General features: G+C 40.4%; 1 protein-coding gene across 2 annotated transcripts in view; it reads left to right on the forward strand.

Moving 5' to 3' along the window:
* Window positions 1-25,633, forward strand: part of SNTG1 (syntrophin gamma 1) — a 221,460-nt gene extending 195,827 nt beyond the window's left edge. For both annotated transcript variants that reach the window (XM_079983352.1, XM_079983353.1), the window contains 3 exons: window positions 7,528-7,620; window positions 18,565-18,675; window positions 25,121-25,633. In XM_079983352.1, coding sequence (XP_079839478.1) covers window positions 7,528-7,620; window positions 18,565-18,675; window positions 25,121-25,324 — 408 coding nt within the window. In that variant the 3' untranslated portion in view covers window positions 25,325-25,633. The remainder of the gene's footprint in view (window positions 1-7,527; window positions 7,621-18,564; window positions 18,676-25,120) is intronic.
* Window positions 25,634-25,839: the final 206 nt, after the last annotated feature.

Here is a 25,839-nt window from a genome sequence, read left to right on the forward strand (position 1 = left end):
CTGTATACACTTTTAGTTTTTGAAACCCAAACACTGAAAGTACTAATGAGATTAGGTGTGGTTGTTTGATACGTTCTTGGCCAAACCAAAATGGCGGTTCAGCAGTTGTAGACTTCTGTTATTTTGCTTATTTTCTTAGCTTTCACTTTGAAAATGAAAAATATCTGCTAATGAGATAAGGATAAACAATGGTGTGGCCAGTACGGTGCATCCCAGTTGTGGGGCTAGAAGCTTGAATCTGGGAAACTTGGGCCCAGATTATCCATGAAGCTTGTTGCATGGCCTTGGGCTAGTCACTATCAGCATAGCGGTTCTGATCTCATGGTAGAATTTAATCAAGAGGTCAACGAGAAATTGGAATTTTATGGGATAGTAAAGGAGAGACCAGTACTTGGTAACATACATCTCACTGTCAACCAGAATGTTGTTGGTTTGAGTCCACTCAGGGACAACTGTGGGAAAGATTCTTGTATTGCAGGGGTTGGGATAGATCAGGCATGGTCAACCTTGGTCCTCCAGCTGTTTTGGGACTACAACTCCCATCATCCCAGCTAACAGGACCAGCGGTCAGGGATGATGGGAACTGTAGTCCCAAAACAACTGGAGGGCCAAGTTTTGCCATGCCTGGACTAGATGAATACCTTCCAACCCTACAAGTCTACAATTCTATAAGTGCAGATGATTTCAGGGTGGCAGAAGAACTTGGGAGTCACTATGTTGTTACGTAAATATTTATAAGAATAGAACATCTATTATTTTATTATACTTCATCCTTTTGAAATACATAGGATGTTTGAATGGGGATCTCTTATATTAATGGGTATAGTTTACATCCATTGCTTTTCTAGTAAGTCAGCTTTCTCCCCTCTCCCCCACTTATCCAGGATCACAAATAGTGTCACGGATCACAAATAATGCACTTTTAATGCAAGTATTACAATTTTGCAGTACTGATTGATGAACGACTTCCCTCCCCTCTAACCCTGTAAACCTCTTAGCCCATTTTCAATTAATTACAATGTGTTTCAAGTTGATATGCAGCCACTGTTTGGCAGATCAATCAGATTGATTCAGTTGGCAGAGGCACAGAACCTATTTTGAGTTTTTACATATACAGAATAGTGCCAAAGCTCCTTCTTTTCACATAGAAACCTGGGAAAATCACCTAGTGTCTTGAGGGCAGGGAATGCTTCTCTGTAATATAATGGGGCAACATTTACAAAAGAAAATGCATCTTGTTAGGAAATGTATGCAGTGGTGTGTTCTACCTGTTGAATAATGGATTTGTAGATAGTTCATCTCACTCAGATCAGTAGGATATCAGTAGGATATGCACTACAGCTTTGTTTAAATAACAGTCATAATGTACAACTATTAAGGTAAAGGGACCCCTGACCATTAGGTCCAGTCGTGGCCGACTCTGGGGTTGCGGCACTCATCTCTCTTTATTGGCCGAGGGAGCCAGCGTACAGCTTCCGGGTCATGTGGCCAGCATTGACTTTTGAAAACTGGAATTCTGGCATGAACTTAGTAGCCAAGAGTCTCTGAGCCTTTTCCGCTTTAGAAATGGGCTTGGGTGAGCTTTTTCCTCCATTGCATTCTCTCCCACTTTAAACATCTCCTACTAAGCTATAGTATACTTCAGGTTTTGGGGCCTGAGGAACATAATGCTTCAGTTTCTGCTCCTGAACTAGGGCAACTGAATTATTCACAGTCCCAGTTTTAAGATTCTGTACTTTTTGCACATGGTAGATTAAATATTGAGTTGCCTCTTATATGGGAAACTTTCATTCCGAATAGGGGTTTTTTCATCTTTTTCAGCATGTGAAATCAATAATCAAAAGCAAATAATTCACTCTTTTCATGGCAGGTGTAATGTTTTAACGGTTTATATTAGATCTGTAAGAACTTTGACATTATGTGCTCTCTTGGCAGCATTCTTCAATTTATTCTCTCCAAGTTCACAGCAAAGGGGATTAATTAAAGTAAGCTGAAAAGCTACAGGTGAAATAAAACCTCTGATTAGGAGCCAGAGAGTGAGAGGTTAGAGACTGACCCTTTACCACTCTAACCTGTGGTGCACATTAATATCTCTTTACCAATTTGAGACAGCTGCTCAAAGCCCGTTATAATCTTTCACCTTTCAATATTTCCTGCTAGGAGTTGTGCTTGTTACTCATAGCTTTGTGGCTGGGGGAGTGGGGAGGGGAAGACTGATCCTTAGGTGAAGTGATTGATGGAGCAAATCTAGCACTTGCTGAGGTATTGAACTGCTAAATTAGAACACTAAGGTGGATGGCCAGTGCGTTTAGAACAGAACTTTCCTTCAGTCTAAAGTTACTTCCTCATGCTTACCTGCCACACAGGTTAAAGCAGGTGTGGGGAACCTCTGGCTCGCCACGTGTTGAAAACGGCAGCTCCCATCAGCCCCAGCCAGCATGGCCAATGGTCAGGGATTATGAGAATTGTAGTTCAATGTCATCCAGAGGGCCACAGGTTCCTCGTACCTGTGTTTTAAAGTAACCCACATCACTTCTTCAACACAAGGTGCCACTGCAGTCCTTTACATAAAGAAGTTACTTTGCCCAGAAATTTGAGATAGGGATACATTTATGAATGTGTGTAACAGTGAGCATCCAAACCCTAAGTAAGGTATCTGAGGGACTGAAAAGAATTATGAGGCTCTATTTCCAGCCCAATGATCTCTGTGTTTTAATCATTTTTATAACTGAAAGATATGACAAAAGGAAGCAATTGTGGGGTTTTTTTTTGCAAGTTAATAAAATTAAACATTTATGCCCATAACATTTATTACTACATAATATACTAAATATTAATAAAACTTACATGAAGTTGGTGAGCTTTAACAAGCAGTTGAGTCACAAATATGGCTGCTTATAGGGCTTTCCATTGATTACTTCATTTTTTATTTTTCTCTGTGGAATGATTTGTTTCACCCACAAAATCAAAAATCATTTATTTTCTCCTATTACTTTTACTGGATGTTTTATGTACTAGTTTTTGCTAATAATTTTAAGCCCAGTATTTAATTTTATTTCTCTTACAATAAACATTTTCTGGAAATCTTACAAAAAAGAGAGACAGCATCTGCATCTATGTACTCTGCTCTAAATTTTCCAACTTTGATAGGACTAATAACAATTAACTGGATGCAGGAATGCAGTTGTTGTTGTTTTACTTGAGTGCAATTCACATATACACAAATGTGTAACAGTGTATGCTAAGTTTGATTCCAATGGCAGACTTCAATTTCTCTGGATTGCATTCAGAGGCTTGGAATCAAAGTTCCCTGCACATGAATATGAAAGGTGCTTCTACATATTGGGGGTGGGGGGGAGCAATGATTTCTAGCAGCAGTCCCTCACATACTGTTTCCCCTCAGGAAGCCTTGTTCCACACCCAGTAAGCATGGGATGCCTTGGCCAGCAGCGCTGGGGCCCATAGACTGCAGCAAAATGCCCTTGCAAAGGGGAGAGGACAGCCTTCCACTTGGCGCCCGCCCACCCTCTGGTTAGAACCTTCACTGAGCAATTTTAAGTAGCTGGTTGACAGGGCCGGAAATATTTTTTTTCACTCAACCTGATTGGCACTTCCCTCTCACCTTTCCCCCAGTGAATTTATGGTCTTCCTTTGTTAGGCGGAACAACATTGTTTGCTGAGGGCAGAAATGGCATTGGGCAGGATCAACATAGGATGGGAGAGCCCATAAAGGGCCTGAGGGGACAATTGACCATGGTACCTCCAAGCTTGGGTTGAGGTGCCTGGTTGGAATCTGCACCCTGGTCACCCAGTGAGACCTTGCTTGCTTGGCTTGCACTACACAAAGTTCAGCACTGGCTGATTCCCATGAAATGGGTTTGGGGTGGTCCAAACCCAGGAGACCCGTTCCATCATGGAATGATTTCATAATCCCTTACCCTGCCTTTTGCTGTCAATAAAGATTTTATTCCATCACTGCTCTACGGTCTGGTTATTTTGCTGCTCTGATGGGTCACATATTGTGCCTGCCTGGGCCTTACCTTTTGAGGGGAGGAACAAGTGCCTGTTGTGGCAGGAAATAATGAAATCCCATGGATCAATTCTTCAGATCCATGCCAGTATTTATACTTTCTTGAGCCATGCCATATTCACCTGTGGAACACATGGCTCCAACATCTGAGCTACATCTAATTGTTTATCATGCTATATAGAAAATATGTCCCAGTGGTTTGAATTATAAATGGTACTTTTTGAGGACTGCTGTGGCAATGGCAGCTGAGAAATGATTTATACTATCCATATGCTAGCAGAGCTTTTCAAGAATGGACTCTTGCTCTTTTCATTCCATCTCTTTCTCTCCCCCCCCCCACGACTTTCCTTGCTTCCCACCAAATACTTGTGGTTGTCATGGGAGATAATAAAGTCATAATCTAAAGTCAACAGCCCTGGAGACGAATGCAGAATCAAGAAAGCTTGTCTCCTCAGCTGGTTATGGGCCAAATTTCTGTGGCTCTTCTTCCATTCGATCCTACCTTTCCCCCCTTTTTTCCGCCACCTATTTGGGATGGGACAATCCCTTTAGCATCTGAAGATATCACACTTTAGTTTGTCTTATTTTTATGCCTTCGCCAACATCTAAACATGGGCTGCCTAGAATTGCTTGAAAAAGCTGTCTCTTATCTCAAAAGACCACACAAAGGTGGTGCATATTGAATGGCACTTGTTTCAAAACACTGCTGTTCCAAAGAGCACATAGCTCTAGTAACCCTTTTGGTTTGATAAGGGAATTAGACACCTGACACATACTTTGCAACCTGCATATGTTTACAAAATGATCACTTTTAAAGATGTGGAAGTATAGCATATAAGTAGTGCAATGAATACCCATCTCAGTGTCCCAACTAATTGGTTATTCTTGGTGCGTTCTATTCTGTTCCAAATATGGGAATGTGCCTGGGCTGTTTACAGGGACCTTCTAGGAAGCTTTGGAAAACTGACAGCATTGGACTTGCCCCTCTCATCCCTGTGAACTCATTTGTGATCTCTGTAAGGGCTAAGAATCTAGAGTCGGCCCTTCAGGCTCCCTTCTTCACTTGTGCAAAAAGCAGTGGCACAAAGAGACATCTCTCGCTCTATGCTCCCCCTCTCCACTCTTTATTTCCCCCCCTTGAATTTTGCCCTGATGCTGAGTAGGACTAGCTTCAAAAAGTGTAGCAACTGTGTGAGTAAAGTTCTTGATCTTCGCAGTCACTGCCTCACATGCCTCAAAGAGGCTGACATCATTAAAATGTGAAAGTTTTTTGCAGAAGTCTTGCAGAAAGTGCTCAGGAAACAAATTGTTGCCCCCATGGACATTTCTCCCAAAGGCCATGCAGTAATTTATACTATGCAGGGGTGTAAAGGAAGGGATCCAGCATACCCAGTCTTCCAGAGCTTTCCAGAAAGTTCCACCAGTAGGTTGTGCAGGTGCTTTTCCATATCTGTGACTGCATTTACAGGTGAGCCACTTTAGGTTTTGATGTTATTTGTTTGTTTATTGAAATCATGTTAGTTATGAATTATATGATTTGAGAAATGGGGGGGGGGCTACTGTTGGCAGAAAACAGAAATCTGAATTTAAATTGATAGGAATCACTTTGCAATAGACAACTTAATTAGCGATCAGATTATTTCTGCTTGGCAGTTTCTGTTTAAACATTTATTTTGTATAAAAAGTCATTAAGTCATTGTTCTTCTAGCTCTAAACTAGGGTTTTCATCAGTCTCAGAAGGATTGCAAGATATTTGTCTCTGACTTTAATGTGAAAAGGTAGCATCTTTCATAAGCACTTTTGTGATGAGTAGCTTGGCCTTTTCAAGTTCTGCTGTGCACTTCACATCTTGACAATGATGTTCTGATCAGAAAAATACCTAATTTGCGCTGAGCAGTACTAGCTTTGCATTAGGAACCAGAAGCCAACTATCAAACAAGGAGCTCGGTAGGAGAATGTAATTTGTTGTAAACTGAAATTTAGTGTTGAACAGTTTCATTTTATCAATTACAGATAGGTAGCCGTGTTGGTCTGCCATAGTCAAAACAAAATAAAAAAATTCCTTCCAGTAGCACCTTAAAGACCAACTAAGTTAGTTCTTGGTATGAGCTTTCGTGTGCATGCACACTTCTTCAGATACACAGATGTATTCCATGTGTGATCTGTGTATCTGAAGAAGTGTGCATGCACACGAAAGCTCATACCAAGAACTAACTTAGTTGGTCTTTAAGGTGCTACTGGAAGGAATTTTTTTATTTTGTTTTTTCATTATATCAATGCTAACCAAAATGTCACACTGCATTGGGGGGGGGGCAGGTTGGAGAGATAAGAAACTAAAAATAAAGGGAGTTCTTCCGATTTCCTTCAATGTTAGAAGTACTGTATTAGCAACTTGCTGGCAATGGAAGTTTGTCATTTGCCCTTATCAACACATTTCCTGACATAAATTATTTGAAAATGAATTTGGAGCGGGGTGTCAACTATAATACAAATAATAAAAATAGATAAATGCAGGTGCATCAAGTGGTTAGATCCAAGTCCACGAGAACCCCACTAGGACAATTCTGGGAACCTAAGAGTCTCCTTATTCCTTGTCTTCTTTGATGAGCCATTGCATCAACGGCAAATACCTAGTCATTATATATTTTGTTTGCATACCCTCTTCCAATGAAATATGTTTATCTTGCATTAAAGTAATGGGACATAAAAGCTGCAGACAAAAGTGCCTCTCTTTATTTACCAAAGGTGCATGTGTCCCCAGTCATATGTGAGCAGATGTATTCCATGTGTGATCAGAAATTAGGAGGTGATGCATTTCACTCTCAATTACTTCATTTACATTGAGGAATGGGCAAAGACAGTTGAATTCCAATAAAGTGGTACCTTGGTTTACAAACTTAATCCGTTGCGGAAGTCCATTCTTTAAAAAAAGTGTTCTTAAACCAAGGCGTGCTTCCCATAGCAGCGGGAGACTCAGTTTACAAATGGAACACACTCAACAGGAAGTGAAACATGTTCTTATTCCAAGGCAAAAATTCACAAACCAAAACACCTACTTCCAGGTTTGCAGTGTTCTTAATTCAAGTTGTTCATAAAGTACCACTGTATTTACTTACCTACTATGCTAAATTGTAGCCAGATAGTCAGGGGTGGCACATCCTGCTTCATTGCACTGCTGCCGCCACCACCCCTACAACCCCCTGCCTGTTTCTGCCGCTGCTGCCTGCTATTCCACCACTGCACACTCAGCCCCTGTGTGTTTTCCATGTAGGTAGAGGTAGAAGCTCTGGAATGCAGAGCTTGGAATGCAGAGCATGGAATGCAAATGGCCAGTTGATTGAATGGCTAAGGGTTTGTGTTATTTACAAAGATGTATTTTGTTCTTGCCAGGGCTAATCAGTAACTAAACAGGTATTTCCCCTTAGCCATAATTTATCCAAATAAATGTACTCAACTGAAGCACTATCTAACATGCTGTGTTTTTCAATCTTTCCTAGTGCAAGACATATGCCTGTGTTCTGGAGAGTCATCTTATGGGGCTTACCATAGACTTTGGCATGGGTTTCGTATGCTTTGATGCTGCAACAAAGGTAAGGCCATGAGAAGATGTTTACATGCTGTTAATGATTCATTTCCAATAATTATCTTTTAAATTGAGAGTTGAGCCATTGCTTGAAGTCTGTTACTATACTGTCTATGCCTTCCCCCATATGAGCCAACCGGGACCCTGTGATCATAATCTGAGGCTCTCCATGAGAGGTCCTGAGGGTAGCAACACAAGAACGGCCCTTATCTTCAGTGGATCCCTGCTTGTGGAATGCTCTCCCCATGGAGGCTTGCCTGCCACATTCATTACATATTTTTAAGTGCCAGGCAAAAACATCCCTCTTCACCCAGATTTTAGGCTAATATAACAATCTATGGCATTTAAAACTTGGGGGTATTGTTTTTATTTGTTACTATGGTATGTCTTTTTGTGTTTTTATATTGTAAGGCACCCTGTGATCCTCAGATGAAGGGTAATATAGAAATTTAATAAATAATAATTTTATCCTATCACATTCTCAATATGCTTTTTAAAATAGTTTCTGCAGGACTTACTTCTGTAGAATGTTCTTGAGATGGAATGCATGACTTGATCCTTTTCTACAGCCCCTGCTCTTCTACTTGTTCCAACTCCTTTCCTTTTCTCTCCCCCTTCTCCATGAACATCATAAAGCACACAATTCAAAAGCTCTAAAGGGACAAACTTCTAGAGATATGGCCAAAGTTCACATGAAGTTTGGCATTCAGTAGGGCATTCCATCTGAAGAGAAGCATTGCATCTCTGGAATTCTTTTCCAGTTTAGTTTAGTTTTTTTCTAATTCAGTTCAGAGATGAATTCCTTCTTTACTTAATCTCTCTTACCTGGTAGCAGGTGCTGCTGCTCTGGTGGCAGAGAATGTGTGGAGATATTTTTCCTTGCCTCACCCTCCTTCCCACAGCAGCAATCCTGATGCCAGGAGCTTGGGGAAATATAAATCCTTCATACTGTTACCACAAGAGCAGAAAGCGCTGCCACTGGGCAAGGGGATTTGGGTGCTTATGAGAAGTGGGGAGAGGGGAGCAGCATTAAGCACTGCGCTCACACTGATGCCATTGGGAGAATGACAGAGTCCATTCTTGCTTTTAACTGGTTCAGAATAAACTCAGCCAGTTTTCCAGTCTCAAGGAGGAAGGGGAGAAACTCATTCTGACAAGCCTAATTATAAATGTAATCCGTGCAAACTTGCCTATTGCAACAAATTTCTTAAACAAACGAGAAAAGGGACTGAAGCTTTTAGCATGCAGACAATATGCTTTTGAATCATAGTCCTTCATTCCGTGGCCCTGATTGAGGGAGCCAGAAGCAGAGAATGGGGTTCTGGTCGTGTTCCTGACGTTTCCCCCTCCATAGTAAGAGCTTTGACAGTGCTGATAACCTATAATGCATTCAAAAAAAAGGTGCCTGTGCCAGCTTCTGTTTCCTAGCCTGCTCACAACAAATGATATGGAGTGAAATAGGTTTCTACTTGCAGATTGTTTTCTCTGGATCAGGGTGATTGTTTTATTATCTAGATGTTAATAGAAAAATCACAATCCACATTGGTCAAATGTCAAGATTGTACTTTCTCTATGAGAGTCATGAAAAACAAAGGACAGTTTGTTTTTCTTCTTCCATGGTGTTACTTTCCTCTAAAATCTCTTTCAACGCTGTTTCCTCTGATAGAATCCATCAGATAGGAAACTGCACTAACAAAACTATTAACATAGTTATGGCTTCGGATTTATATTTTCAGAACAGAAGAAACCACACACAGATATCTTAATCAACATATCCAGCTGGCAACAGTGTCAGAATAAGAGAAATATCAGCTGCCTTCCAGACAGAAACCATTAGAATCAGCCTCAGTCCTTGTAATATTTTCTCTAGCCTTATAAAATCCTACTTTGCTCACTCACCTGAAGCAAGTAATTTGCTTTGACAGGCCACTGACATACTATCAGCTTTTACATTATCATGATTACCACAAGCCTGATCTATACTTCACTGAAGTCAGTGGGTGCCTTTCCATTGATTTCAACCCCCCCCCCCACGGCCAAAATATACCCCAGGCCTCCTCAACGAACACTGCAGATTATTTTCCCAAGGTATTTACTTGACCAGAAGAATAAATTTGGTTTGGAACCTATCACATACCCCCATCCATATTCTCTTTGTGCACATTACTGTGTTTTTATTATTAAGAGCTGGACCAAATTTCTGACAGCTTCAATTTTCATGTCAAAAATGCACTTCTGATCAATCAGGGCCTTTATCGATCAGCTAAGCAATGTGTAGGAAAATTGTGAGAGTTTCTGCATGTATCATCCAGATCAGTACACAAATCGCTGCTCAGCGGTGTTGAAAAGTCCCTGATCTGGCCCACAAGAAAATGCCAGAAGGGTTTTGAGATCTCTGAGCTTTTCTCACCAAACTTTGAGAGAGCCTCTGACTCAACTGAATGAATCCATTTCTTGAGGACATGGTGAGGTGGGGACTGTCACCAGTCACATGAATTGTAGGAGAAGGCTTGCCCACAGAAAGCAGATAAAGGGACTAAGCCCAAGGTTTTGGTCCAGTTAGGAAGCTTCCTTGAGGTTGGTGACACAAGCATAGGAATTCAACAGCTTTATTCTGACATTCTGCTCACTGCTAACAATAATACAAGAGGAGGAATAGATTGCTCAGGGTTCCAGATCACATGGGAGCTTGTACTATGAAGGTTCCTACCTCACAGCAATGGTATTTTTCAGTAGAAAGCTACTGCTACCCAGTATTATTGATCTTTACAATTTATTACTTGTGGCAGCAACACTCATAACAGCATATCATAATCTATCCTGGTATTTTTATTTTTTTGAGAAACTCAAAAAGCCTTTTCGTTATCTTTGAAATTCATGAGTGAAGACAAAATCCTATTGCTGCTTTTCCTTTTATGATGCCAGTAAAGTTGAATAATTCAAACTTGAGATCCTTACCCTTTTATCTCTCCTGCCATTCATCAAAAACTGGAGGGTTGGGGTGATGAGTGATGGCCTTTGGGTTTCAAAGCCTTTGTAGTTCTTGATTATTATTACTTCACTTTTCTTTAGCAAACAACATCTAAGGTAGCTAGCAAGAAGTGTAAACACAAAGCATACAAATATTAAAATTACACGAAGCACAAATTATTCTTTAGTAAGCATCCTTTAGATTTGTTATAGATTGAATACAGAGGCCAGGATCACTTTTTGTGGCTCAAGCAGGCAAACAAGCCAAAGCTGGTTAAAAAGTGCAGGCTGAATCCAGGAGCATATCCATCTGTACATACCTTGGAAGAAAAAGCATCTTCATCCAGAAGAGATTGGATACTCATCTTCAAATTAATGGAGCCTTTAACAGCATTTCCATCTTATCTGGATGAAGTATCAAGTTGTTCACCCCCCACCAATTCTTTCCTGGTACCATATGCCAGTTCAAGACTGTCACCTACCACTTTGTGTTCAGAAAACGGAAATGCGTCATTATCATTATACTGATGGTAGTTCAGTCGTTGTTTCAGTTCCCATATTGTAATTTTCTGTCCAAAAGAGCAATCAACTCCCTACAGTCTTTATTGGAATCCAGTATCATGGCTTTGCAGTATAGCATGTATTGTTAGGGTTTCATTACCACTATCACCAAACTAGGAAATATTTATGAAACACTCCCCACCCCTTTAGTCTGAGCATAACTATGCATAAATTATGCTTGGTATGAAAAAGGTAACTGAAACATTGGAAGTTGTGGTCATTAACAGAAACACTAGAAGCTGCCTTATTTCAATCAGACCACTGCACTGATAAAGCAGCAGATCTCCAGGGTTTCTGATGGGTGATATTTTCATTCCTAACTGGAGATTCAGCCAATTAAACCTTGGACAACCTTCATGCAAACCAGATGCTGTACCACTGAGTTGTAGCCCTTCCCCATAAACATAAAAGTCAGATATATATTATATCAAGTCAGATGATTGGTCCATTTTGCTTAGTAATCTTGACACTGATTGGCAGTGGCTGTCCAGGGTTTCAGGCAGGCAATCTTCTCCAGCCCTACCTGGAGTTGCCGGAGATTGAACCCATGACCTTCTGTAGGCAAACTTGATTCTCTACCACAAAAGACAAACAAAAGAAAGTCATTTGCATATCACATAGTTAACTGAATGGAAGTTGCTGCCACTAGATGTAAGACAGGGGGCTTCAGAGGGTAATAAAAATTAATTCACAGAGGATATGCCTATGAATATTAACCATGGCAGCTAAATTGTACCTTCAAATTCAGAGGCAGCTTCTCTTAGAATATTATTTGTTGTGGGGCAAACAAGAGAACAGATGCCTTCTTGACATATTTGTAGAATTCCCGAAAGCATCCGGCTGATCACTTCTAGAAGCAGGATGCTGGACTTGATGGATCCTTGGTGTTATCCAACAGGGATATTCTTGGTTTTGAAATTCTCAACCCACAAAGCCAGATGGCTTTAGCAGCTTCCATGTTTTCTGAAATCGGGTCATTATTAGCTGGCAATGAAGCTAACCCAGCAGCTTCCAATTAAAATTAAATCACTTGTGCCAAACAAGGAAAAAAGCAAGTGCCTAAGAAGTAATCAGGATTCTTCACCACTCCAAACCCAGCACCTGGCACACTTGAGGGTAGCTTTCATTTTGGTCGGAACGAGCTGGCATGATGGGATGGCTGATACACTGCCTATTTCCCAGAGTGCCAATTCCAAGCTCTGCTAAGTAGCAAAGCTTTGTAACAAAAGTGAATTCAAGGAAGGATGTATTAAGCCCATCTTGGATCAGTGTGTTTGCATGATACAATGTCAAGAGCAATAAGAATGTGATGCTTTTAGAGGTTTTCCCCCCCAATTAGATGTATCCTCTAATAAAATCAAGAGGAACAGATGTTTCTAACAAGAGCTATGTCAGCCTCATTTGAATGTAATGCAAAACTATAATTGAGTGTTGCAGGAATGAGCCTGGTCTTCATTAGCCACCCTGCCCTCTGTTTTCCTCTAGTGCAGGCACAAGGAGAGCAGTAGTTTTCACTTCCATTTTTAACTAACCAGAGTTTAACTAACCAAATCCCAACAAACCCATGGTTTAGGAAGTTGGTTTGTTTTCCTAAGCCTGTAGCCCCCCAGATGCTGTTGAACTACCACTCCCATCAGCCTTGTCCACGGTGTCTGGATCTGGTGGGAGTTATAGTGCAACAACAACTGCAGAGCTACAGGTTGGCCACCCCAACTCTACATTACAGTTCAGCTGAACCTCTTTAAAGTTTGGATGTAACAATACACTGTGGGTAAATCAGAATGGAAACCAAAGTTTCCAATTTCCTCCTTGCAGCCATACGAGAAGAGGAAATGAGGAGCACACAAGTCCAGAGCTCAGGCAGTTAATGCTAAACCATTTCAGACCAGGCCTGTGAGAATCAACAAATTAGGTAGGAAGTTCAGGTTTCCTGACATAGGGTAAAATATGTTCAGCCAGTTGTAGTATGAAATGTCAAATTAATAATGTTTCCTAGCAAGTGCACATTGATAGTTCCCATTATTTTCATTTTGCTGAGAAGCAGTTCTTGAAATACTGCATTATCCTGGAATTTGGACTGGAAAATAAGAAGTTTTGTGATGATCAAAAGACCACAGAAAAGTTAGAGAGGAGGATGCTTATTAACTTTTTCTTTCAACTACTGTACATTTTGTTTGCTGGTGCCTGGATGGCTGCCATTGCATGGTTTGTAGCGGTTTTGTGCTTTGGTTTTTTTCCTGCTCACTTTTGACCTTCTGAACATGTGCATTTGTAACCCTCCTTTCAACAAAGCTTTCAGGGCAGCTTATGTAAACAGAATACAAAAACCCCCAAAAAAACTTGTTTTAAAAAACCAGCATGCAATAGCAGAAATAATAATGATAGCTAGATAAAAGCAGCAAGAAATCATTTGATAGAAATGAAGGCCAACTGAGAAGCTAAAGCAGGTCTAGGAAAACAAAAAGGTCTCTGCTGGATGTGAAGATGTGAACTCAGGCACCAGGCAAACCCTCTCCTCTTGCTTTAGCTCCCCTCCCACATCACTATAGTCCTTCTAAGTCCATGATCCTTGCTACAATGTTGTGCAGGTGTCCTGTGCCCAAACAGCATCTGCAAATGGACAATTAGGATCTTGCATCAAGTGCCTTCGAAGGGTAATGAAAGTGCATCAACAAATGAGACTATCAGGTGTGGGGCAAGTGGTCATGGTTTAGAGAAAGCAGCATTGCAGTCTAAATTGGGACTCATGCTGAGCCTAATTAGGCCCACAGGACAGAGATTTCCCACCCAGCCCTGATTAATAAGCTTAGTCTTCTTATAGCAATCTTATTGTGTCTAAAAATCTTCTGTAGAGGTCCATAGCCAAGAAATTTCTTGAAAGGAGATATAATACACAGCTGCAAAGAAGCTGTTGTGGCTATTTGACTTTGGAATCCCTCTCTAAGGAGCCACACCTAGTGCCAACATTACAATCTTTTCAAGATTTTGCTCTATATCCCGGGCATTTAGTTGGAACCGTTTTTGTTCTTTTGTTAAAATCTGAGAATGGGAAGTTGCACAATGTGTCATTGCTGAAATGAAGTTTATCGGTAGTCTAGAGGCAGGGGTAAAGCAAATGAAAGGCTGGAGATGACTGGTTAAAATGCTTAATTTAACCCACTGAAATTGATTGCAGTTATGGCACAGAATGCTAGATTAGTTTTCAAAGATCAATCAATGGATGTTTATTTCTTCAGATTAACACGGTTGTCACCATCTTGCCCTTCATGTAAGCTTCCCTTAGGCACTTGTCCATAGCTAGAGACAGAATGATGAACCAGATGGCCTGTCTCAGCATAACAATTTTATACCCAAGTTAAATATCTCACTCTCAGTATCTGCTTCTTCACTTTGGGGTTAATAGTGACCTGGAGGATTACAAATAAGGATTACAGAGCATTATCTCTATTAGTATTTTCCACATTAATGTGTGGTGTGTGTGTGGGGGGAATATTCTAATTTTTTTGCTAAATGTAAACCCTGTATGTAAATACAACAGTATTTTCAGGGAGGCTTCAATTAAACTGAAAAAAGAACTACAATACAAACAATTATAAAATTGTCCACCATTATAAAACCATTATATTTCTCTGATGCTGAGCAGCAATACCTGTTACTTTTGAAAATCCAAACTTATACTGGCTATTGGAAACGTTATAATTTTTGGCTATAAATGTGCATTTATGAACATGAGCTCCCCAGCCCAGAGATCCCAATGCACTCACTGTATATTACATTATAATATGTTCTAACATTTAGTTTTAAACTGTTGTTTTAAGAACTGAGTGAACCTGTGTGAGGGAATCCTGACACCCAGAATGGAATGCTAGACTGCTGTAAAAAGCTTGGATGCTACACTATTGTACCAAGTGTACATGATGCTGAGACATTCACATGAATAAGTACTCCCACAGACCTGCCACTTTGCCAGAAAAAACAAGCACTGTTGACCCCATAGCTCCACTATGTTGTGTGACTCCATCATGACCCTCAAAATGGGCAGAGTTTGGGACAGTATCTTGGTCTTACTAATTCCAAACAATTCAAGCAAATAAGAGTACATTTTGGCTGATGGCCAGTTAACAGTAGCCCCATGCAAATATTCAAATTATGTACAAAATGGAGTGTGGAGCAGGATCATGGTGGTAGGCCCCACCCTGACTTAAAGAGCATTAAGAAAGCCTAAATGCATACAGTTCTGCACAACCAGACTCCAGAGAGACCTTGAATTGAATGTGCTTAGATATTCACATTTGAATATCTTCATAAGGCTTACATATAGCAGCCCATGTTTACATCTCGAAAACTTAAAGACGACCATTTATTCACATCCCGTATTCAGTGAATGCTGAATGGCTACATCTTTCCCCTGACCTTTGACACTTTGAGATGTGTATTTTTAGAGCCTACCCTATTTTTTATGTCTGTATTCTTTGTTACTGTAAGTTTTTAAATTGTTTTTAATATTGTACTTCAGATTGTTGTAACCAGCCCTGGGACCTTAAATAAGTAGCAGTAATAATAATAATAGGCTGTAATTTTTGGTGTTGGGATTTGTAGATTCAAAGCATTTGCTTGATAGGTAGTTTGTAATATTTCATCATTCTTTGGGGAACAATTTCTCTAAAGGCAGTAGGATCCATTACTCCAGGTTACAGTTTTGGAATTACAGATGGTTTCTTTGCTTTCGCAAGAGCTGAATGAAGCCAAAGTCCCATGTGTGGCAATCTGATTGGTGTATTTGTCTCACCTAGAAATGGGCATACAGATATAGTTTGATCATGATGGGTAGAAGGAAGTTCTATTTTTTTTTATATAATATTTATTAAATTTTAGTTTAACAATAAAATACATAGGTAATAACACAATCTTTTCCAAAATCCACGTTTCATATTCATCTTTGGACTTCCTCACAACCCTTGTTCCTGCTTTCTAAACTCATAAATTTTATCAGCAAATTATTAACTTGGTTTAATTCAAATAATATAATTTTTCAATATTAATATCTCAAATTTTAAGATTTAACATACTCTTATTGAAACTTAATTATAAAATGTTACTTATCCAAAATTTATCTTTTCATCTTCCAATTAAATTTAAATTTATATTCTTTATAACTAGTTTGTTGAAGCCATGTTTTTGCTAATCTTACATCTTTCTTAATAATCATACAATTTACAATATTTTTGTAGATAGTTCTTGAATTTCTTCCAATCTTCCTCCACCAGTTCTTCTCCCAGGTCTCGGATTCTGCCCGTCATCTCCGCCAATTCCATATAGTCTATCAGTTGCATCTGCCATTCTTCCAGTGTGGGTAATTCTTGAGTTTTCCAGCTTTTAGCGATAAGTATCCTTGCTGCTGTTGTAGCCTACATAAAAAAGGTTCGATCCTTCTTTTGCACACTCTGACCAACAATGCCCAAGAGAAAGGCCTCTGGTTTCTTAAGGAAGGTATACTTAAATACCTTTTTCAGTTCATTATAAATCCTTTCCCAGAAAACCTTCACTCTAGGGCAAGTCCACCAGAGGTGAAAGAATGTTCCTTCAGCTTCTTTACACTTCCAACATTTATTATCAGACACATGGTATATCTTTGCAAGCTTGACTGGGGTCATGTACCACCTGTATATCATTTTCATAATATTTTCTTTCAAGGCATTACATGCCGTAAATCTCAAACCTGTGGTCCATAAATTTTCCCAGTCAGCAAACATGATGTTGTACCCTATGTCCTGTGCCCATTTTATCATGGCTGATTTGACCGTTTCATCCTGTGTATTCCATTTTAACAGCAAATTATACATTCTTGAAAGTATCTTAGAGCTGGGTTCTAACAGTTCTGTTTCTAACTTTGATTTTTCCACCTGGAATCCTACCTTTTTGTCCAACTTAAAAACTTCTTTAATCTGAGCATAATGTAGCCAATCTCGCACTTTATCCTTTATTTTCTCCATACTCTGCAACCTCCAGTTATCTCCATCTTTTTCTATTATTTCCCAATATTTCGGCCATTTGGCTTCCATATTGAGTTTTTTCAAGGCCTTAGCCTCCATTGGTGATAACCACCTTGGGGTCTTGTTTTCCAATAAGTCTTTATATTTCAACCAGACATTAAATACTGCTTTTCTGACAACATGGTTCTTGAAATTCTTATGTATTTTAGCCTTGTCATACCACAGATATGCATGCCACCCAAACGCATTGTTGAATCCTTCCAAATCTAAAACATCAGTGTTCTCAAGAAGTAGCCAGTCTTTCAACCAGCAGAAAGCTGCTGATTCATAATACAACTTTAAGTCTGGCAGGGCAAAGCCCCCTCTTTCTTTAGCATCAGTTAATATCTTAAACTTAATCCTGGGCTTTTTGCCCTGCCAGACAAATTTTGAAATATCTCTCTGCCACCTCCCAAAACACTCCATTTTGTCCACAATCTGCAAAGTTTGAAACAAAAACAACATTTTTGGTAATACATTCATCTTAATAGCAGCAATACGTCCTGTCAAGGAAAGTTTCAATCTTGACCAAACATCTAGATCCCTTTTAATTTCAGACCAACATTTTTCATAATTATCTTTAAATAAGTTCCTGTTCTTTGCTGTTATGTTTACCCCTAGGTATCTTACTTTTTTAACCACATTTAATTCTGTCTCTTTCTGAAACCTTTCTGATTCTGAAGAAGTCAAATTTTTTTCTAAAACCTTGGTTTTTTGCTTATTAAGTTTAAATCCCACCACTCGACCAAACTCATAAATCAATTGCAATACCCTTTTAGTACTAGGCTCTGGCTCCTGTAGGGTCAAAACTAGGTCATCTGCAAATGCTTTCAGTTTAGATGGGTAGAAGGAAGTTCTAAAGCACAAGATGATCGTCCTATGTTTTCCCCCTCAGGTAGGAAGCCATTTGGAAACCCTGCTCCATTACATAACATTAACCAGCCCATTTGGCCAATTTTATTGAAATGGAAGTTATCAGAACACTAACTTTGCACTAGGAAAGTGAGTTAATCTGCAATAAATAGGTGCAGAGGATAGGAGATGAAGTCTGGCTTATTTACCACATATTTGACATAGTGTAAATTGGGGTCTTCACTTTACTTCTATCTTTTGCTGTTAACCAGGGTCAGGCTGAGCTAAAAGGATTTCAACGAACATTTCACAAATGCAGCCTGACTGCTCTGAGCCAGACACTGTCAAAATGTGATGCAGTTTTATGATCAAAGAGACTTCGGAGCAGAGAACACTGCTCTTGTTTAATTTTATTATCATTGGTACGTTATAAAGTTCCCTAGAAGGACTTTTTCTCTGCTTATATTTTGTGTGCTGATGTTCCTGTGTATGTTTTTTTTTCTTCTTCTTCTTCTCTCTCCCCCCCCCCCCTTTAGGCTGTACTATGGCGGTACAAGTTTTCCCAGCTTAAAGGGTCTTCAGATGATGGCAAGAGCAAAATCAAATTCTTGTTCCAAAATCCAGATACTAAACAGATTGAAGCAAAGGTAAAAGCAAGAACTCCAATATATTTCCCTTGTCTGAAGGATATTAGATCAAGTAATCAGGGGCAGGGAAGACAACAAAATTTGAGGCTCGTGTACTGATGCTTAAATAAAAAGATGAACACTGTTGCTATTTTGTCTGAGAACTAGAAAAAAGTAAACTAAAAATCAGGCAGAGCTGCATGCAAAGCCAAGCCAAGCCGATAACTAGGTTGATGCATTGTAGTCTTCATTCAGTAGGGAACTGGACATTGAGAGGACAGTTCCTTCAGTGTAAAAGTCTGCCCCTCAGTAGCTAGTCCAGTTATTTAAGGTATTAAAGGTAAAGTTAAAGGTACCCCTGCCCGTACGGGCCAGTCTTGACAGACTCTGGGGTTGTGCGCCCATCTCACTCAAGAGGCCGGGGGCCAGCGCTGTCCGGAGACACTTCCGGGTCACGTGGCCAGCGTGACAAAGTTGCATCTGGCGAGCCAGCGCAGCACACGGAAACGCCGTTTACCTTCCCGACAGTAAGCGGTCCCTATTTATCTACTTGCACCCAGGGGTGCTTTCAAACTGCTAGGTTGGCAGGCGCTGGGACCGAGCAACGGGAGCGCACCCCGCCGCAGGGATTCGAACCGCCGACCTTTCGATCGGCAAGCCCTAGGCGCTGAGGCTTTTTACCCACAGCGCCACCTGCGTCCCCATTTAAGGTATTAGCTATCTTTTAATACACATACAAAAAGGCTGTTGCTGTAACTATACACACTGCTTGTACTCTGGGGAGGTCACTTAAGTACTCCTAACATAGCAGCCCCATGGGGTGCGCTCCATTGTCTCTTGAGATAGATGGATGCCATCATGGGCCATCAACATGTTAACGGCTTGGCTTTTCTCTGGCTAGCTATGTGAAGCTGCCTTGGTTTGTGATCCTAAACTGAATGCAACAGCACTTGGCTTTTAATTAACCAGACTTTTCTTACCTCATGAATTCATGATTTTCTCAAATTCCAGCTCTTTACTGGGTCTAGAGATTATGGAGAGTCTACCCCTCCCCCAAACTCATAACAATACGTTGTGATAAAGGGTGCTACGGATATTTATTAGGTATGCATTTCAACTGTGTGGTTTGGCAGAGCTTAGCATATGCTATGAATACTAAACTACCCAGGTGAAATTATGCCACATACTTACTTCATTTATTATATCAGGTAGCTGATGCCATTCCTGCTTCTCAGCCACCTGGTAACAGCAGACTGTGCTGAGACAGAATTTGTACACCTTTCTTCCCTCTGATTCCTAATCTTTGTCAGAAAGCGTTGCTGTAACAACAGTTATGGTGTGGGTGGGGGAATGCTAGTGGATTTGTCTATGTGTTGTGGTTATACATTGTGGAGTTATATACAAGAGAAGGAATGAAGACTATTTACTTTAATAATAATAATTTTATTATTTATACACCACCCATCTGGCTGGGCTGTTCCAGCCACTCTGGGCAGCTTGCAACGCATATTAAAACACCAAACATTTAAACTTCTCGATACAGGTCTGTCTTCAGAGGTCTTCTAAAAGTTGTATAGTTATTTTTCTTGTTGACATCTGATGGGACGGTGTTCCACAGGGAGGGCGGCACTGCTGAGAAGGCCCTCTGCCTGGTTCCCTGTAACCTTACTTCTCGCAGTGAGGGAACCACCAGAAGGCCCTTGGCGCTGGACCTCAGTGTCTGGGCTGAATAATGGGGGTGGCAGCACGCCTTCAGGTATACAAGGCCTTTGAAGGTCAGCACCAAACCTTTGAATTGTGTGGCGCTGGTCTGAGTCCTAGACTTTTGCATGTTATGAAGAAGAAGCTTCCTGTTTTATGCTTCTGTTATAACTTGCAAACCCTCAAAGTGAGAGACATCTGATGCCAGGACAGCTTCTCTACAGGGAAGAAAATGGGGCAAGGGACAGCAACCATATGTTCATTTTTAGTGCTTCCTTATAGCATGCGAGTAAAGGATAAATTATTACATGTGATGTCTTGTTCCTGCAATAAGTACTGCTGTGAAATCCTGTTCTCTGTAAAAGTGTTTGAGCATGTGTCTCAGGATTGCATAGAGCAGCATGCCAGAGCATTTTACATTTTCTGTCAGACTTTACTTCATAAAAGAGCAAATTCCCGTTCACCTGCACTTATACCTATATGTTTAATCAAGAACAGAGAATTCAAATGTGGGTTGATGTGCAGTCACTGACAGAATATTTTATTGGCCAGTAGCTTTAACATTAACCTGGGTATGTCTAGCAATCTTTCTCCATTGTGAGGTAAGTTCTGACAGGGGTAATATATATATAGATCCTGACAAGTGAGAAGCCCATGCTATTAAAGCAGCCGCCTGCACATTTGACCAGTCAGTCATGTTTGCCCGCTTGGACATAAAACTTTAGTTACAAACTGAACATAAAATAACACTAAATCTAGTTTTATAATCTTCAGTGATAGAGGAAGTCTTGCTCAGGTACAGTTCTAAGGAAAAAATCTTGGCTCATTGGGAATTACCAGCCAATAATAAACTTGGTTTTTTGTGATACATTTCTTAAAAGAATTCAGAGAGGAGTTTATTCCAGATTAAATTCAATATGTTTGGTTCACATGCAGGTTTTTGGAAATGTGAGATTTACTGCTGCACAACAGAGGATTGCCGCCATAGGCACATGATGTCCTCAACTGGTACAGGGAAGGCTGAAAGAATGAGCACAGGAAACTGGTATTGGGTTGAATTAGGCCACAACTTTATTGATTCCAGGAAAGGGTAGGTTTGGCTTAGGCATTGGGCATGTATCCAGCATCAGGCAACACACCTACTATCTGACAGGAGCCTAGTGGGTTTGACACTGTACTGTGCCACAACCACCACACAGGCTGCCATTTGAAGAGTGTATTGGCCCATCAGTCCCTGTGTGGATTCCTGGACAGAGTCACCCCTCCCAGACCCCTTTAGCAGTGTATCCTCCAGCCCAATGCCTTATCCCCCAAAGTTGTAACAGTTACTGTGAGGTAGGTGAAAAATGCCAAATTGCTTGCAGAAGAAAATTCCTCCCTGCCCCCGAACATGACGACCAAGCAAAGCATAGCAAAGACTGTATGCCACACGTCTGCTTCCCCACTGGGCAGACCACTAACATACTGGGGTGGGTGAAAAATCCTGTGATGGGCAGCCTGCACCTGGCCACCCCCTTAAATAAGCTAAAGGTGGAATGGGCACAGCCTCTCCTGCCACTGTCCCTCCTAATCTATTGTGCAATCAAGTTGCCAGCAGATCAATTGTACCATTAAGTGGCTTTAACTTAGTGCTACAATCCAATATATTCAAAGCACACATTAGTAAAAATCTGGAAGAAATGTGAAATGCTCCTTGAGAATGTCAGACTCATTAGTCTACTATTTATGGTGAAAAGCAAGAAAGCTAGCCAATTTTTGGCATTGTTTACAATGCAGCCTTAATTACGAATTACCAAGTGCATTATAGAAATACAGCAGCATCATGCTTCATTGCTTAGTGTGTATTCCTCACCCTTTGATTGTAAAGATTTTTTTTGAAAAAGGACAGCTTTCTATAATGCTGTTTTTGAAAGCTCAAAATCAGCCTTTTAAAACTGTATTTGTTTTGGGGACACTGTGCTTTATATTTCATGCAGAAAGCATCCCAGAGAACACATCCTTTAAGTTCACATCCTCTTTGCTGTTTCCACATTTAGCTAATAGGATATTTCTGTTTTGTTCCTGGGTTTACAGAAGATGTAACAACTTAAATGATGCCAGCATTGTGGAGAGGGAATATCATCATGTTTTGTTAAGTCTTTGTAAGTTTCCCATTACTTTTAGTTATAAAATACAAGGCAAAGGTTAAACCAATCCATTTGTGTCACTCATCCATCACTCTGTTAATTCCAAACATAGAGTAAGATTGCCCCCCAACCAATGTTATTTTATTTAACAAAAATTGTATACTAATTAACTATAAATAGAACCTCTAAGGCAGGGGTTGTCAACCTGGTCCCTACCGCCCACTAATGGGCATTTCAGAATTCTAGGTGGGCAGTAGGGGGTTCTATGGCACAAGCTGAATCCTCCTTCCATCGAGCACTGGTGGGCCGTAAGGAAATTTTACCATCAAGAAAGATTCATTAGTGGGTGGTAGGTATAAAAAGGTTGACTACCCCTGCTCTAAGGGGTTTACAACCCCGCCCCATAAAATATACAATACCATTATCAATAACAGTCATAGTCAAAAGCAAGTTTTGAAAAATGGTTCAACTTGATCTGTTTTATGTCATCAGCATATTGATGATATCCTCATCTTATCCCACAGTGATCTCTTGCCAGTGTTGGAAAATATGGGGAAAGTAATAGAATTGTGACATGAGCACAATTTCCTGAAGGATTCTAGTAGCTACTAATGCTGGAATCCAGTGTGCTGCAATGACTGAGAGTGTCACATGTGAGTTTCTGGCTCAAATCTTGCCCAGCCATGGTTAATGGCCTTTATGTAGGCTGGTATCTGTGTCTCCAGTGCTATGTGGGGATAATAGTACTATCCATTGATTTTAATGGGTCCAGTATTCAATATGACTTCAGTCAGATGCAACCCAAATCATAAGTTGCTCATAGTTGTAGTAATAATATTCAGTGTCATAATTTGTGAAAAGGTACAAGACTATACCAGATTAACAACCAAAGTATGTTGTAAGCCTAAGTATTAGCATTGTTCTGCCCCCACAAGGGTCAGTTATTTAGTGATAGCAAATTTGTGTATTAGTATTAGGTAGAAGGAATAATTCTGCCCCTTTAAGAAAACATAATGCCTTTCCCCCCTTTTAGACCTCAAGGCAGATTGGGAAATGTAGGTACAGCTATATTCTAGTTTCTATTGGCTCTGCTCAGAGCGGGAAGAAACCTCCCTTTCTCTTTTGTTTCAGTCTAGTGCTTGCCTATCCAGGAAGATAGATGAATTCGCTCGTTCTTACATAACTCAGCAGGGAACTTCATAAAAAGCGTCTAACCACTTTAATTTTCCTAACTTGTAACATGAAATTAATGTAATTTGCAGGAAATCATCATGAACCTGGCACACGCTAAACTGTAGTTAGTGGATATAGTATACATGCAGCAGGATATTTTTATTCTGAAAATAGTAGCCTACCTTGTCATAAAACATGGCTTAACAGTTAGAACATTTTGCACTAGGATGGTAGAAATCTCAAAACACTGGCTTGTATCCAACTAAGTCATATTAAACTTAAACTGATTTAAATCAATAAGCTTAGGTTAGTCAGTTCCATTGCAGTGGTTCCAACTCTGTGTGTGACTTAGATGCCATCCACTGAATGTGGCTTTCCATCTCTACAGGAAGAGATAAGCAGCATCCCCAGGTTCTAGTAATCCTCTTTATTCAGAATCTCCTCTACAAGCTTTTGGACCATCAAGGTCACAAATGGAATGGGCCCCATTAGGCAATTCTTCCCAAGGGTTGAAGTAACATGGCTGCAAATGCTGCCCAGGAGGGTTTGGTCAGGGGCTTTGATCCCCGCTGGGGCAGACAGAACCAGAAGAAAGGATAACAGCTGTGAGCAAGACTGTGGCTCGGCATGGTTATCAGGAAGCTCAGCATTGCAAAAGGGATTTGCTTAGTTAGTGGAAGGAGGCTGCAAGCTTTATCAGAGGAATGTGGTAAGAAATATTAAGACCTTGTGCTTACCTTTGTAAAGAGGAAAGGATCCATGGTAGGTTGATCGCTTCAGATGGCACAAGGACTAGTGTAGAACTGGAAAATGTCACCTGTGTTGGGAGAGCAAAAAGTTCATATTGATTGCAATGGGAAAAAGCAGAATGGTCACAAGAATGGAGCAGCTTGAGAATGGGCTATGATTCAGGATAAAGGTGGGATACAAGGAGCAGTGTTTTAGTAGCTCAGCTCAGGAACCTTCTTATGCCTGATTTTCCTCATAATAGCTTAATTCCCACCCCACATGCCCATTTTTCATGTTCTTTCAATAATGTTGTGGCCAGTTCAAGCCCATTGATTGGTGTCCACTTCCTTTTATCCTTCTCTACCTACCAGAGGGGCAGGGGGATGAGTTAGCCCATGGATTGTAGAAATAAACAGTGAATTTAACTTTCTTCTTTCTAGTTCTTCAACAAATTTTCTTTTCCATACTAAGTCATGGCTTAGTTTCTAGCATTCATTGTCACAATCGTCCAATATAAAATTGCTGTAGCATTCCACTCAAATATTTGAGTGCATGTTATCCAAAGAAGGTGTTTCTTCATTAGCCAACAAATACTGCAGCTTTCCACAATGATGGATGACCATCCTTGACTTGGTTAAACTTCTGTTGGCTTGTCTCTACAACAGAGTGCTGGGTGTGCTGTGGAAGATGAAAAGGTGGCCTAATCTTACCTTTGACTTCTTTGCTTTCACTTTCAGGAGTTGGAATTTTCCAACCTGTTTGCAGTCCTGCATTGTATCCACTCCTTCTTTGCGGCCAAAGTGGCCTGTTTGGACCCACTCTATGTTGGCAGTCAGGCCACAGCTGCTGCTACTGCTGCTACTGCTGCTACTGCTGCTGCTACTACTGGTGCTGCTGTTGCTACATCTTCTGGCACTAGCAAATTGAAGTATACGACTTGATGGCTCCTATTTCTGCACTTGCCACTTTCCAGGAGTACATGAGACTACGTATACGAAACATTCATCAGACAGGTCTCTCGGAGAACAAACAGCAAGCAAGAGAACTGACTCAAGAGACAAGTGGCAGTTGTCAGCAGAGTATAGTCACATGGGATCATGAATTAAGTCTCAATTTTACAAGGCATCAGTACATAATCCAAGCAGAAATCTCTGAGGTGGATGAAGATGCTTTTATAGTATAATCTGATTGTGTTTTGAATGACACTGGAAACAAAAGAAACAGAAATAAACGAATGACACAGTGCTGCACTTAAGTATTTAATACAATTTTCAAATCTCCATAATAATAGACATTTTCTTTCCAGATGTTTTTATATGACAACCTACCAAGTTCTGGATCAGAACTAATTTCCTCTTGCTAGACTATGAATGTCAAGCAAAGAGGGATCAGTGTGTAGCAACAAGGAAGTGAATGCAAAAAGATGCTACTGTATCTCCTTAGAAAAGAAAGCACC

This window comes from Podarcis cretensis (assembly GCF_951804945.1).
Source record: "Podarcis cretensis genome assembly, chromosome: 7".
Lineage (NCBI taxonomy): Eukaryota > Metazoa > Chordata > Lepidosauria > Squamata > Lacertidae > Podarcis > Podarcis cretensis.